This window comes from Microcaecilia unicolor, chromosome 4 (genome assembly GCF_901765095.1).
Source record: "Microcaecilia unicolor chromosome 4, aMicUni1.1, whole genome shotgun sequence".
Classification (NCBI taxonomy): domain Eukaryota; kingdom Metazoa; phylum Chordata; class Amphibia; order Gymnophiona; family Siphonopidae; genus Microcaecilia; species Microcaecilia unicolor.
The window spans coordinates 198,245,492-198,261,158 of NC_044034.1; the positions used below are offsets into that span (position 1 = coordinate 198,245,492).

General features: G+C 43.3%; 1 protein-coding gene across 2 annotated transcripts in view; it reads left to right on the plus strand.

Annotated features, from left to right (window-relative positions):
- The window catches only part of CARS1 (cysteinyl-tRNA synthetase 1), a 256,464-nt gene that overhangs the window by 107,237 nt on the left and 133,560 nt on the right, over positions 1 to 15,667 (plus strand). For both annotated transcript variants that reach the window (XM_030201116.1, XM_030201118.1), the window contains 3 exons: positions 6,634 to 6,732; positions 8,379 to 8,528; positions 8,752 to 8,892. In XM_030201116.1, the coding sequence (XP_030056976.1) occupies positions 6,634 to 6,732; positions 8,379 to 8,528; positions 8,752 to 8,892 (390 nt within the window). The remainder of the gene's footprint in view (positions 1 to 6,633; positions 6,733 to 8,378; positions 8,529 to 8,751; positions 8,893 to 15,667) is intronic.

Genomic DNA, 15,667 nt, shown 5'->3' on the forward strand with positions numbered 1-15,667 from the left:
AGTGACCCTGGAAGGATTGGCTGTCAGAGTGATGTCGGACAACACGACAACAGTGGCCTATATAAATCGACAAGGCGGAACAAGGTGCAGAGCACTAGCCACGCAGGCCGAACTGCATCTTCAGTGTCTGTCGGCAGTTCATATTGCAGGTCAGAGCAATGTGCAGGCCGATTATCTGAGCAGGCATCAGATCGATCCAGCAGAATGGAATCTGGCAGACGAAGTATTCCAGCAGATCTGTGCCAAATGGGGCAAGCCCGTGATGGATCTCATGGCGACAAGTTCCAATGCCAAAGTCCCGTGCTTCTTCAGCAGACGGAGAGATCCTCGCTCGGCGGGGTTGGATGCCTTGGCTCAACCCTGGCCTCCGGGTCTTCTTTATGTGTTTCCCCCATGGCCCTTGATAGGGCGCCTGCTCTTGCGGATTCGGCTGCACCCAGGAGAAGTGGTCCTCATCGCCCCGGATTGGCCAAGGTGACCTTGGTATGCAGACCTCCGACAGATGCTCCTGGAGGCTCCTCTGCCGTTACCTCTGGTACCGAACCTGTTGACTCAGGGTCCGGTAGCCATGGAGGACGCCTGCCGCTTTGGTCTTATGGCATGGCTATTGAGAGGGCGCAATTGAGGGATAAAGGTTATTCCAATAAAGTGATTACCACTCTCCTGCAAGCCCGCAAGCGGTCCACTTCCGTAGCTTATGCTAGGATTTGGTGCCTGTTTGAGTCTTGGTGTGCTTCCAGAGCCATTGCACCAATGCGGGCTCCTGTCTCGCCGATTCTGGACTTTTTGCAGGAAGGTGTACAAAAAGGCTTGGCCTATAATTCCCTGCGGGTGCAAGTGGCAGCGTTGGCCTCCCTTCGTGGTAAGGTGGGAGGCGTGTCTTTGGCTGCTCACCCAGATGTGGCACGGTTTCTTAGAGGGGTGCTTCGGCTCCGACCTCCAGTGCGAGCACCCTGTCCAGCTTGGAACCTGGGGCTAGTTTTGAAAGCCCTGCAGGCATCTCCTTTTGAGCCACTTCGGCGAGTATCGGAGAAGGATTTGACACTGAAGGCCGTTTTTCTGGTGGCCATTACCTCGGCGAGACGGGTGTCAGAGCTCCAGGCGCTGTCCTGTAGAGACCCATTTCTGCAATTTTCAGAGTCCGGAGTCACGGTTCGGACCGTGCCTTCCTTTATGCCTAAGGTGGTTTCAGTGTTTCACCAAAACCAGCCTATTTTCTTGCCCTCTTTTTCAGTGGAAGAGTTTCCAGAATCTTTTGGGCAGCTGCACCTTTTGGATGTGCGCAGGACTCTGCTGCAGTATCTGCGAGTTACTAACTCTTTCAGGACTTCTGATCATCTGTTTGTTTTACTATCAGGTTCTCGCAGAGGGTCTCCAGCGTCTAAGGCCACTATTGCCCGCTGGCTCAAAGAGACTATCTTTTCAGCTTATCTGCTGGCCGGCCGGGTGCCGCCTGTAGCCATTAAGGCGCATTCTACTAGAGCGATTTCTTCCTCTTGGGCTGAAACTGGAGCACTCTCTCTTCAAGAGATATGCAGTGCAGCAACATGGGCTTCTAAGCTCTCCTTTGCCAGACATTACAGGCTTGATGTGGCTGCCAGGAGGGATGCGCGTTTTGGAGCACAAGTGCTAGCGCGTGGTGTGGCTTGTGCCCACCCTATCTAGGGATTGCTTTGTTACATCCCATACGTAATGGCTTCATCTGCTTGATGACAAGGAAGGGAAAATTAGGTTCTTACCATGATAATTTTCTTTCCTTTAGTCATAGCAGATGAAGCCATGAGCCCTCCCTGTTGGATTGTCAGTATGCTGTAAATTGGGTTTTTTCAGGTTCTGTTCTAATTTCCTGAAGTTCCTTCCTTGGGAGAAAGTTGGAAAACAATCTTCAGGATTCATGTTCAGTTTAACTTTAGGAGGATGAGTTCATTCCCTCCAGTATGTTTTTTTGGAGGATGTGTTGATTCCCTCCAGGAGGCGCGTGTGTTCCCCTCCAGTTCTATAAATAGGAGGATGAGTTCATTCCCTCCAGTGTGTTGGGAGGATGTGTGATTCCCTCCAGGAGGTGCGTGTGTTCCCCTCCACTTCTACAATAAGGAGGATGAGTTTATTCCCTCCAGGAGGATGTGCATTCCCTCCTTTATGAGTTCATGCCCTTGTGATGGGCCATCGTTCGCTGTGAGGAAAGCTCTTGTGATTCCCATTGCGGTTGGCCATACTGCTTTGGAAGCTTCAAATACTGAAGAGGCAGTGGAGCTAGCTGGCCAAGAGGGCACTGAGAAAGTTTGAGTGCTCTCTATCTCCCCTGCTGGTTGATGGACATAACCCATACGTAATGGCTTCATCTGCTATGACTAAAGGAAAGAAAATTATCATGGTAAGAACCTAATTTTCCCATACATTTTATGCTTATCCTAGAAATAAGCAGTGGATTTTCCCCAAGTCCGTTTTAATAATGGTCTATGGACCTTTCCTTTAGGAAACCATCCAAACCTTTTTTTTTTAAAGCCCGCAAAGCTTTTATTACATTCTCTGGCAACAAATTCGAGTTTAATTACATGTTGAGTGAAGAAATATTTTCTCAATTCATTTTAAATTTACTACTTTGTAGCTTCATTGCATGTCCCCTAGTCCTAGTATGTTTGGAAAGAGTAAACAAGTGATTCACGTCTACCTGTTCCACTCCACTCATTATTTTATAGATCTCTATCCTATCTCCCCTCAGCCGTCTTTATTCCAAGCTGGAGAGCCCTAGCCATTTTATCCTTTCCGCATAGGGAAGGCGTTTCACCCCTTTTATCATTTTCATCACCGTTCTCTGTACCTTTTCTAATTGTACTATATCTTTTTTTGAAATGCTGTGACCAGAATTGAACACAATATTTGAGGTGCGGTCGCACCATGGAGCGATACAAAAGCATAATAACGTCCTCATTTTTGTTTTCCATTCCTTTCCTAATAATACCTAACATTCTATTTGCTTTCTTAGCCGCCACTGCACACTGAGCAGAGGGTTTCAATGCATCATCAACAATGACGCCTAGATCCCTTTCCTGGTCGGTGACTCCTAATGTGGAACCTTGCATTATGTAGCTATAGTTCGGGTTCCTCTTTCCCACATGCATCACTTTGCACTTGCTCACATTAAACGTCATCTGCCATTTAGATGCCAAGTCTCCCAATCTCATGAGGTCCTCTTGAAATTTTTCACAATCCTCTTGCGATTTTAACAACTTTGAATAACTTTGTGTTGTCAGCAAATTTAATTACCACCCTAGTTAATCCCATTTCTAGATCATTTATAAATATGTTAAAAAAACAGCGATCCCAGCACAGACCTCTGGGGAACCCTACTATCTACCCTTCTTCATTAAGAATATTGACCATTTAACCCTACTCTCTGTTTTCTATCTTTTAACCAGTTTTTAATTCACAATAGGACACTACCTCCTATCCCATGACTCTCCAATTTCCTCTGGAGCCTTTCATGAGGTACTTTGTCAAACGACTTTTGAAAATCCAGATACACAGTATCGACCGGCTCACCTTTAGCCACATGTTTGTTCACCTCTTCAATGAAATGTAATAGATTGGTGAGGCAAGATTTCCCTTCACGGAATCCATGTTGGCTTTGTCTCATTAATCCATGCTTTTGAATATGCTCTGCAATTTTGTTCTTTATAATAGTCTCTACCATTTTGCCTATCACTGATGTCAGGCTCACTGGTCTATAGTTTCTTGGATCTTCTCTGGAACCTTTTAAAAAATATCTGTGTTACATTGGCCACCCTCCATTCTTCCGGTACCATGCTTGATTTTAAAAATAAATTACATATTACTAATAATAGTTCTGCAAGTTGATTTTTCAGTTCTGTCAGTACTCTGGGATGAATACCATCGGGTCCAGGAGATTTGCTACTCTTCAATTTGTCAAATTGCTCCATTACATCCTCCAGGTTTATAGATATTTCATTCAGTTTCTCTGACTCATCAGCTTTGAATACCGAACCAAGAATTAATGTAATCTGTCTGCTATGGCTTTGGAATCTTTGTCCTCTGGAGCCATTGGGGTGGGAATTGAGACCTTCAGTTGTCTGCTCAAGGAGGAGAGAAATCAACACCAGCGACTGTTACTGCAGTGTCCCCCAGCTTTGGTCTATACTCCAATAGTAATCTGTGCCTATAACCTTCCTGGGAGCGGCCTACTAATAACTGCTGCACCATCTCAGTGTATCTGCTGGAGACAGAGAAATACTAAGGAGCGGAAGGCTGCATCTGGTAGCACCAGCCTCCTGTAAGGGGAAGTCAGCTCAGCTTTTTTTTTTTCTCTTTCTCCATCTGCTGGCAGGCAGCCATAACATAATGCCTCTTACCCAGCCTATCAAAGTTGTGTCTCTGCTTTTAATGTTTATGTTTATTTAAAACTTTTGATAGACCGCCATTACTGGTATATAGGTCTCAGCGGTTTACACAAAACCAGTAAAATATGACTGTAACTGCTGATCCTGTGCTTTTTCATAGATCCAATAGAATTGGACTGCTGCTGTTTAGCGTTTAAGCACCATTCTGTGCAGTTTATAGCACGCCTTTTTCGAAGTATGATAGTGTCCTATCACTGCTGTTCTTGGCTTTAACTTCCACCCCTTACAGGTTATCCTTGCCACCAGGGATCCTCTGTTCACAGGGCTTTTTAGCATTCTGTTACCATTTTGGTCACTATCCCTCTATAACAGACATCCACCACCCTTTCCATAAAAAAATAGGATGGGATTTGATTATACCACCATTCTGTGGTGGTTTGCATATTATATACAGGTACTTATTTTGTACCTGGGGCAATGGAGGGTTAAGTGACTTACCCTCCAACAGGAGCTGTAGTGGGATTCAAACCCTGCTCCCCTGGTTCTCTGGTCACTGCACTAACCATAAGGCTACTGCTCCACGCCAAAATATTCCTCAGCGTTTCTGAGCTCCCACACCCTTGACACATCAGATCATAACCCCTTGTGTCTAACCGTGTTCCTCAAGTGCCACAGCCCATTCGGGTTTTCAGGATTTCCCCAATGAATATACATGCATGTACATCCTCCATTGTGTGCAAATAGATCTCATGCATATTCATTGCAGAAATCCTGAAAACCCAACTGGGTGAGGGCTGAGATTGGATACCCAAGTTCTAGAACTTCCTTTCCTTTGAAAAAGATTTATTGTGCTTTATTATTATTTTAAATGTCTATTATATCTCCCTTATTTCTTTTCTCCTGTGACAGGAGCAACAGAACACCTCTTTTGTTGGAAGGACCAAGCAAACCAATTTCTGGCCCTGCCCCCGCTCCCAAGCTCACTAATTACTGATGCTGTATTGGACACAATATTGGTAGGACCACGGCCATTTAGGCTACTCAGTAGGCTTAGACTAAATATCAGACCAGCACTATCGTATAGTCAAAACTGCTGCCTGTATGGATAGCAGCACTGAATATGCAGAATAAGTTAAACCTCGTTCAACATTTAGCTTATTCTGGTCACCTTGCTAGCTGAATATTGAGCTCTAAGGTTTTAGACCGTCTCCTAAATTCAAAGAAAATGTGAGCATTTTCCAGTTATGTCCCCTTGGCTTGCTCATCCTCTGTATAAGTTCAAACAGTTCCTCTTTAGCCTGTACCTATGGTAAAGAATAAAGGAGCATTGTATATGCTAATTGATTTGTACAGCACCCTTTAATTGATTTGTACAGCACCCTTTATTTGTGTATTTCTCTGAGTCAGTGTTTTAGCCAGCATTACTTTGCAATTCTATTCTTTAAATATGTCATCTCTTGGAGGGGTGGTTACCATTGCTTGTGTTCACTGTATTTTGCTAGGTAATGTTTTTATTATTTCAGTATGAACCCTTGGTGCAAAAAGCTAGAGGAACTGGTTCACTTGATTGAATAATCAAATATGACATCATAATTGCTGTCACATATTTTCTCTTCCTCATTCTGTTTTTGTTCTTTGTTCATAAGAATATATGGTGAAACACCTTTCATGAAAGTATGTTTTATGTAATGTTAGAGATGTGTTGATTGTGCAGTGTTATTGTGCCATACTGGACAGAATGGGACTGATTTTCAAAAGGATTTAACCGGACAGGAAAGGCTCCTGCCTAGTTAAATCATGTTGGCCAGCCCAACTATCAGTTGCCAACAGTACTTAAACAGATAGTGCCACTGAATATTGGTATAGACTGCCCTGGCACTATCCAGTTAGTACCAGGGTGATCTGGGGATGAATCCAGAAATTATCCAGTTATCATAAATATTCATTGCTGGTGCTCAACTGAGCCTGATTTGCTAAATATCAGCAGTACCCGGATAACTTCTGGGCACCACTGAACATCTGGATATTGAGTGCTGGTACCCAGATGGATATCGGTACTGAATATCTGGGCCTAGTTCTACTCAGGATGGTCAGCACTCTCAAAATTACTGCCGCTTTGGGCTGAATATCGAAGTAAGTGCCTTTGTCTGTGATGTGTAAAAGTGCTGTTCATTTGCAGTTTTCCAGTACTGCTTCTGATTATTATTTCTTTGGAAGATGATAATTTTATGTGAAAAATAGAAAAGCCTTTAAATTTGCTTTTCCTGGTCTTTAGATCATTAAGAGGGCAAGACAAAATTATCTTTATGAACAATATAAGGCAAAGGAGTTGGATGAAGCTCAGGTGCTAGAGGATGTCTTGAATGCTTTAAAGGTGAGCTGTATACCATGCAGTGCTTTATTTTTATTAGTTACCCAGGGCACCCATTTTGGATTAGTTGAAACAAACAACCTTCTTACCTGCTGTGTTGTACATTTTCAAGTACATGAATTGTGTGAATATTATTTAAAAAGTAATCATTAGCCGATTACTTTGCGAAAGAAATATCCAATAGTAATCTATTGATCTTTATTTTTTTCTTTTTAATGATTCAGAAATGTAAGGCGGCGATTTGAAGTAGTAGCTTAATGGTTAAAGCAGTCAGCTAAGAAATTTAAGGGAGCGGATTACTAAAGGATAGTGACCTGCGCTCGCTCAGTTGTATTGAACTTTGTATTTCACCTTTACTTCTGCGGCACAAAGCAGATTTCAGAAAAATAGAATGAATCTGCCTTTTTATATGTTTAAATTACAGCAACAGAACAAAATAAAACGCGTGGTTATCACATACTCTTCCCATTGAATCGAAAAACTCTTTGTTCTTTCCTGAGTTGTCTCCATGTGAGCCTTGATAGAAATATTGTTAGCAAAAGAGGCCACAAGGAGATTTAGTAAAGATCACATTAAAATTGGCCTATTAAACACATGTTAATGGGCAAATTTTACCTCTGATTAATAAATACATGCCTAGTGCTTCTGAGGAGGGATTGCTGTGTTTATTTCCCAGAGGCTCTCTAGATTCTTTTTTGTCATGTGTCCAGAATAGGGAGGAAAGCCTATATAGAGGCACCTAGGCTGTGGCATCTATTTTGTAAAGGCAACAAATTTCCTGCACAGTTATACCTATGTTGAGAAGAGAATAACATTGTGCATGGATGTGTCATTAAACCTCCTTGGTGCCAGCAGGAATCAGCACGTTTTTTTTTTATTTTTTAAAATAATATGCTTATTATTGAGGTAATGGGGAAAGTAACTATAGTATTTTGTCTCTACAGGTAATCTTTCTTGTTTAAAGTAATCTCCCAACAAAATAAAGGGGGGGGGGGAGGAACTTAATAACGTGGGCTAAATGGGTTATTTTACCACAAGTTGTGCTATTTTAGCTTAGGGTCTCATTGCATACAGTGGGACACCGTGCTAAAATATCCCATCTTAACGGTAGCCCATGTTGATAACTTCCTCCCTGAATCTCAGTTGAAATGGTATTTTGAAAAATATGGTTTTAGATAGTTGTAAGGAAAAGCAATTGCTATATCTATCTGCGTATTTTAACCCAGTATGATTGTTTAAAATGTAATTATCTGTATTTATTTTTTTTAAACATTAAATTTTTATTGAGGATGTGAAAAACCAAATAACACACCACACCAAAGTATAAACACTACATAACATCACATCAAGGTTTAACATTATAGTCCCCTTGACTGTACCCATCCCTCCCCCTAACATATGTAATCAGTTCTTCCAGGAAACCCAACTGAGTTATACTCCCACACAAGCTATCTGTATTTATTTATTACTGTTATAAACTGAAAAAGCTGGTCATACCATTCAAAGTGGCAAACATGACATACATAAATGAACTAAAAAAACAAAACAAAAAATAAACCCTGCACACAGACACACAATAACAAATCCACAATTTTGTTAAGCAAAGTGAAGTTGTAATCCTATTTATTTGTTTGTTACCCTTTATGTAGCCTTTTTCTGCCAAACTAAATGAGACCACTGACCTGGATAAAAAGCAGATGCTGGAAAGAATTCAGCATGGAGTAAGAGTTGCACTTGCCCCATTAGAAAAGGCAATGCAGCAAAAGCTCCCTCCAGAGGATGTCGACAAATATGCACAGGTGAATGTTGCTGCATTTCTGAAGATATTTTATTTTGGTGTTTCGAACAAATAAGATGACAGCACTATTTTGTTGTGATCATTTCCAAGCCTGCTATGAATTCCAGGCTGTTTTGTATATGTTATAGCATGATGACTTTTTTTATAGAAAAGTGTGGGATATCTATACAAATACAAAATTACCTTTCTGCAAAAAAAGTCATTCAGATATTTGTGTTTTATAGGTTCTTTTGGAAGAAGCCAAGGATTTACTGTCTGACTGGCTGGACACCAAACTTGGCAGTCTGGTGACTGACAATACTATTTTCTCCCAGCTTCCTAAGTACTGGGAGGATGATTATCACAGGGACATGGATGCCCTAAATGTAAGTACCCAGTACATCATCATACCAAAAAAAACCAAAAACCACACAGATGTTTAGTTTATTTAAAATTTAGTCCACTGTCGATGTGTCAGGTTATACCAAAACGGTTCACAAACTAACAAAGATTAAGAAAACAATCACATTAAACAAGGAGGACCTACGTTAACACTGACTTTACTGTACATATATAGTATTACCCTTTTGACCAACTTCAAAAATAAGAATAACAGATTTATTAATGTTTAAATTTCAGAGGCCATGGGCATCTTATTCAATCTAATGAAGTCACTCTAGTCCTCAGTGTTACTATTTCAAACTAACACAGCTCAAAGGTGAGCACAGCATTCCATGGATTCCAGAGTGACCTTCTGTTTGAATAAGTGGGTGCAGCAGAGAACAGAATGACAAACACCAGCTAGACCTCATTCATTAAAAAAAATTCAAAATGATGTGTTTTGATAGTCTTTAAGAGGATTGACAAGGTAAAATGGAGATAGAATGAGGGGTACATAGTAGGTTATCAAGGGGTCCTTTTACTAAGCTACAGTAACAAATGGCCTTAGCATGTCCTTACGCAGGTCATTCCAGTGTGCTAAGGTAATTTTTACTGCAGCTGTAAATCGCCCCCCCCCAAAAAAAAAAAAAAAAAAAATTATATTTGTGTTTTTCATTAATGGCCATTCACTGATGTTGCTGTTGCCATGCAGCCATTTTCTTTAAATTACTGCGGGAGCACTTACTGCCACCTGTTTTGTAGGTGGTAAGGGCTCCCGCATTATCCATGTGCAGGAATGCCCACTCTCCACCTTGACATGCTCCATTAAAAAAAGCACGTTCACATGCAAAAACCAGCTCGTCCCACATTAGTTCATTTTTGCTGCATTAGGCATACGTTAGTGTCTAATGCAACTTAGTAAAAGGACCTCAAAGTTAGTCTGTGGAAAGCCTTTGTTGATCCTTCTCTGTATGGAATATAGAGGCTACCTATATATTTAGAGGAAAATCCACCTGAGCATAACAAACATTGAGGTCCTTTTACTAAGCCATTGTAAAAAGTGGCCTGTGGTAGTGTAGGCGTGTGTTGTGGGCGCGTGCCAGGCCAGTTTTTACCGTGTCTGCAAAAAAGGGCTTTTTTTTTTTTTTAATGGAATGGGAAAAGAGCATGCGGTAAAACTGAAACCAGTGCGTGCCTAAAACTGGCCTGAGCCCTTAACACCACCCATTGATCTAGCGGTAAGGGCTCATACGCTACACACGCAGTGATGACCGGTTGGCGCGTGTTGATTACCACTGGAAATGTGGCACGTGGGAGGAAATAAATAAACCAGGCATGATGGGTGCGTGGCAAATCTGAAATGACTACCAAGGGGCACGGTAGTCTGGCAGTAGTCTCATTTTGGCGCATGCTGCTTGCGTGTAGAGCCTAATGCACCTTTGTAAAAGGACCCCATTGTTTGTAAGAAGGAACATACATATAATCACACACGCTTTTCTGTGAAAACAGTATACTGGATTGATGTTGTAGTATCTGGGATCTTGCCAGGTATTTGTGACCTGGATTAGCCACTGTTGGAAACAGGATGCTGTGTTTGACAGACCTTTGGTCTGTCCCAGTATGGCAATACTTATGTACTTATGGCATGTTCACTTGTTTGTAGAGCTGTAAAAAGAAGAAACTTCATGAAATGAGACATTCTTTATGAGGACAGGCAAAATATGTAGCCCTCATGTTTGAGTGATGTCATCTGATAGAATCCAGATCAGAAAACATAAACAAAGCTTTCCAAGTTGATATTTTGTAGCGCGGTGAACCATGTATATGCTGGTCCTAACATACTGATTCATTGCTCAGTGCCACCTTCTATGGAGCCCAGTGGTCACATTTTTTTGCAGGGTTCATTAACTAGTTCTTCCATTTAAAATCTGTTTGGGTTTTTTCCCCCCCATGTCAGAACCACCTTGTTTTTTTTTTCTCTTAGAAAAGTCCTTGATAGGGCTTTTGTTAATAATTATTTCTTTTAATTTGGGGGATGATCATGGTCTGCACTGGCACCAGTGTATCAGGCAGTGCAGATCAATACATTTTTTTTGAAACATCAGGTCATCTTGATTTTACTGCAGCTATTTTTCAGCAATCTTCCAGAATCCAAAGACTCCGTGGTTTGTAAATAGGGTTCAGGCCTTAGTAACTTGATTTGCCCTATACAAAGATTTTTAACAATAGTGTGGTTCTGCACATGCATCTCAGGTTCCAGTCTAATGTGTTGTCATATTTTCCACCTTAACCAGTTAATCATACTTTCAACATTTTCCCCTAGGCCACATGTTAGAAAAGTGAACAAAAGAGCCTTAGGCTGCTTACCTGCAGCGAACTAAACTTTTAGAAAGTTCATTCAGCTTTTGTTTCTTCTGACCCTAATAAGGCTTGGCATGCTGTACTTACAGTCTGTTCTCATTATTCGCATGTTCGACATTCGCTATTTTACGTATCCGCGGAGATGCAAATAGAGGTAGCAATTCACCATTTGCTGCACTGTGTTTGTGGACATGCGTGTTTCAAAATAGCCACCTTTTTACTTTCACTTTTGCATTTTTGGCATTTGCTTCTGGAAGTGGCCACCAAGCCTCCAGAGCAGAGACTTCTCAACCTTTTCCATCTCATGACACACTGACAAGGTGCTAAAATTGTCAAGGTACACCATGAGTTTTTAAGGATATATGTCCTTTCCACCCTCTTCTCGCCCTGCCTTACCCCCTTGAGTTGGTCCTCCCCATATACACTTAAAAGAAAAATAAAATCCCCCACTAGTCTATAATATTGTTTGATAAAGTTAAGATACCATTTGAGCTCCTAAGAAATGAGAAAAAAAAAAAGTAAAATCCAGCAGTCAACTACAGGAGAAAAAAGGCTTCAACAATAGCTTTGATTGGCTAGAAATGTAAGGAGGGGCGACAAAAATTTCTTCAGTTATATTAGTGAAAGAAGAATGACTAAAAAGGGAATTGTGAGACTAAAAGATACAGCGAACCGCTATGTAGATAATGATGAAGAAAAAGCCAATTTGGTAAATAGATACTTTTGTTCTGTTTTCACTGAAGAAAATCCTGGAGAAGGACCGCGAGGGACTGGCAAAAGTACACCTGAGAATGGAATGGATATAGCACCGTTCACGGAAGAGTGTGTATCAACAACTTGGAAAGCTAAAGGTGGACAAAGCCATGGGACCGGAAGGGATCCACCCCAGAATATTGAGGGAGCTCAGAGAGGTTCTGGCGGGTCCTCTTAAAGATTTGTTTAATAAATCCTTGGAGACGGGAGAGGTTCCGAGGGACTGGAGAACGGCAGAGGGTGGTCCCTCTTCACAAAAGTGGTGATAGGGAAGAAGCTGTAAACTACAGGCCGGTAAGCCTCACTTCGGTTATTGGAAAAGTAATGGAAGCCATGCTGAAAGAAAGGATAGTGAATTTCCTAGAAACCAATAAGTTGCAAGATCCGAGACAACATGGTTTTACCAGAGGGAAATCGTGCCAAATGAATCTCATTGAATTCTTTGATTGGGTAACTGGAGAATTAAATCATCGACGTGCTATAGACGTAATCTACTTAGATTTTAGCAAAGCTTTTGACACAGTTCCCCACAGGAGGCTCTTAAATAAACTAGATGGGCTGAAGATAGGTCCCGAAATGGTGAACTGGATTAGGAACTGGTTGACGGAAAGACGACAGAGGGTGGTGGTAAATGGAGTTCGCTCGGAGGAGGGAAAGGTGAGTAGTGGAGTGCCTCAGGGATCGGTGCTGGGGCCGATTCTGTTCAATATATTTGTGAGTGACATTGCCGAAGGGTTAGAAGGTAAAGTTTGCCTATTTGCGGATGATACTAAGATTTGCAACAGAGTGGACACCCGGGAGGGAGTGGAAAGCATGAAAAGGGATCTGAGGAAGCTAGAAGAATGGTCTAAGGTTTGGCAATTAAAATTCAATGCGAAGAAATGCAAAGTGATGTATTTAGGGAGTAGAAACCCATGAGAGACTTATGTGTTAGGTGGTGAGAGTCTGATAGGTACTGAGGGGGAGAGGGATTTTGGGGTGATAGTATCCGAGGATCTGTAGGCGACGAAACAGTGTGACAAGGCGGTGGCCGTAGCAAGAAGGTTGCTAGGCTGTATAGAGAGAGGTGTGATCAGCAGAAGAAAGGAAGTGTTGATGCCCCTGTACAAGTCGTTGGTGAGGCCCCACCTGGAGTATTGTGTTCAGTTTTGGAGGCCGTACCTTGTGAAGGATGTTTAAAAAATGGAAGCGGTGCAAAGAAAAGCTACGAGAATGGTATGGGATTTGCGTTCCAAGACGTATGAGCAAAGACTTGCTGACCTGAACATGTATATCCTGGAAGAAAGGAGGAACAGGGGTGATATGATACAGACGTTCAAATACTTGAAAGGTATTAATCCGCAAAAAAATCTTTTCCGGAGATGGGAAGGCGGTAGAACGAGAGGACATGAAATGAGATTGAAGGGGGGCAGACTCAAAAAAGATGTCAGGAAGTATTTTTTCACGGAGAGGGTGGTGGATGCTTGGAATGCCCTCCCATGGGAGGTGGTGGAGATGAAAACGGTAACGGAATTCAAACATGCGTGGGATATGCATAAAGGAATCCTGTGCAGTAGGAATGGATCCTCAGAAGCTTAGCCAAAATTGGGTGGCGGAGCAGGTGGGGGAAGAGAGGTTGGTGGTTGGGAGGCGAGGATAGTGGAGGGCAGACTTATACGTTCTGTGCCAGAGCCGGTGATGGGAGGCGGGACTGGTGGTTGGGAGGCGGGAAATACTGCTGTGCCCTGAAAAAGGCAGGTACAAATCAAGGTAAGGTATACACATATGAGTTTATCTTGTTGGGCAGACTGGATGGACCATGCAGGTCTTTTTCTGCCGTCATCTACTATGTTACTATGTTACTTCACTTACCATGACCAAGCGAAGAAAAACAATTTTTGGATGTCCCCCAACACTGGTACTCTGCACATATGCAAAAACTAAGCATTCGCAGAGTATAAGTATCAGTGGGCTCAGGAAGCAGCTGCTGACTGCTGAACTGTGCTTAGGAGCTTCTGAGCGTCTTCAGGGACATCTTCAGCTGACCGAGCTTGGGGATCCCTATCAGCCACCGGAGCCACTGAGAGTCCCACAGCACACATGCAGACCATCCACGGCACACCGGTTGAAAATCACTGCTCCAGAGAGTGAGTTACAAGTTACCAGTCCCAAGAGAAAGAACCATATGATGTGTCTTAGTGACAAAATAGGTGTGTTAGATAAGCTTCGTTCTGGCATATCTGTTTCTGCTGTTGGCTGCGAGTTTAAGGATAATGAATCATTCCATATCATCAAGCCGATCAATCCATAGACTGGTGGGTTGTGTCCATCTACCAGCAGGTGGAGATAGAAAGCAATCTTTTGCCTCCCTATATGTGGTCATGTGCTGCCGGAAATTCCCCAGTATGTTCTCTATCTCAGCAGGTGTGTGGTCACACAGCAGCAGCTCTGGCTAGGTCTTCAAGCCTAATTGTTTAGGTTTTGTTGAGTACCTGGGGTTGAGGGCTCTTCGTGAGCAAGTGCAAACCTGGTGGTGCCAGGTCCCTCCTTTTCTCCCCCCTCCCGCTGGCTCCGTTAAACAAAAAAAAAAAATAAATTTTTTTTTAAACTTTCAAAAAGGACGTCCATTTGCAGCTGCTCACTGGAACAAGTTGTCGCTGCTTGGAGCAAGAAGCAGGTAATTTTTACCTTTTACTAGCGGGCAGGGAGGGGTTCCCCGAACAGTCTCCACGTGGCTATGGCCTCGGATGGCAAGAGCGCGAAAAGACGCTCCACGGAACGCGTTCGCGCGCCTAGTGGGGAAGCGGGGGGGGGGGGGATCGAAGGTAGAGTCGCCCTTTTTGGGCGCCCTTTTGAAACCGGGAGAGTTCACCAGTTTTTCCTCCGGCGCGGCGGCCTTTCCCGCCTTAGGCGCCCATCCCCCGCTGGCCACCCTCCTGGTCGTGACCGGCCACGTGGCTCGGTCGGCTTTTTCTTGGGCCGCCCTCGAGATGGGAGACGTTAACAGCTTGGTCGCCCTTGAATCGAGCAACAGTAAGAAGTCGGCGAAATTAAAACACCCTTCTTCCCGCGCGGCTCCTCGGAGTTTCGCTTTGGACGCGCAACACGCCTCTCCCCCCGCTACTGGGAGCACAGATGGAGGGCGCCTCTAGGGCCATGGCACAGGCTGCAGAAATGCACAGACTGGGGGGTTTCTCCGCTGAGTTCATTTTGCTGCTGCATCAAGCCTTGCTTATGGGTCAGGCGGTCCGCTCCTCTTACAGACCTCGCTTCTGTGAAGCTAGAAGGTACCGCACCAGTACAGTGTCGTGCAGACCTTGAAAATACACACCCTGATGTTGAAGTTCTCTTCATTTCCTGTGAACACAATGTCTGTCATCCAGCCCTTCGATCAGGGAATAATAAAGGCTTTCAAGTGCCACTACATGCTGTCAGCCGCTCCTCTCGGCCGCATTATTGTCTCTCTCCCTTATCCGTGCTGTCTGCTTCCGACCCCACACTCGTCCGTGCAGTTCGCTCTCACTGCCACACAGTTCCGCTAGCAAGGCGGGGCAACACAGTTCAGCTTGCCAGTCTTTTAAACAAAGTTCAGCTAGTCAGGCAGGCTTTCTCTCCAAAGTTCAGCTAGCCCAGCTTTCAAACACAGTTCGACTAGCCAGGCTTTCCAACAAAGTTCAGCTAGCCCAG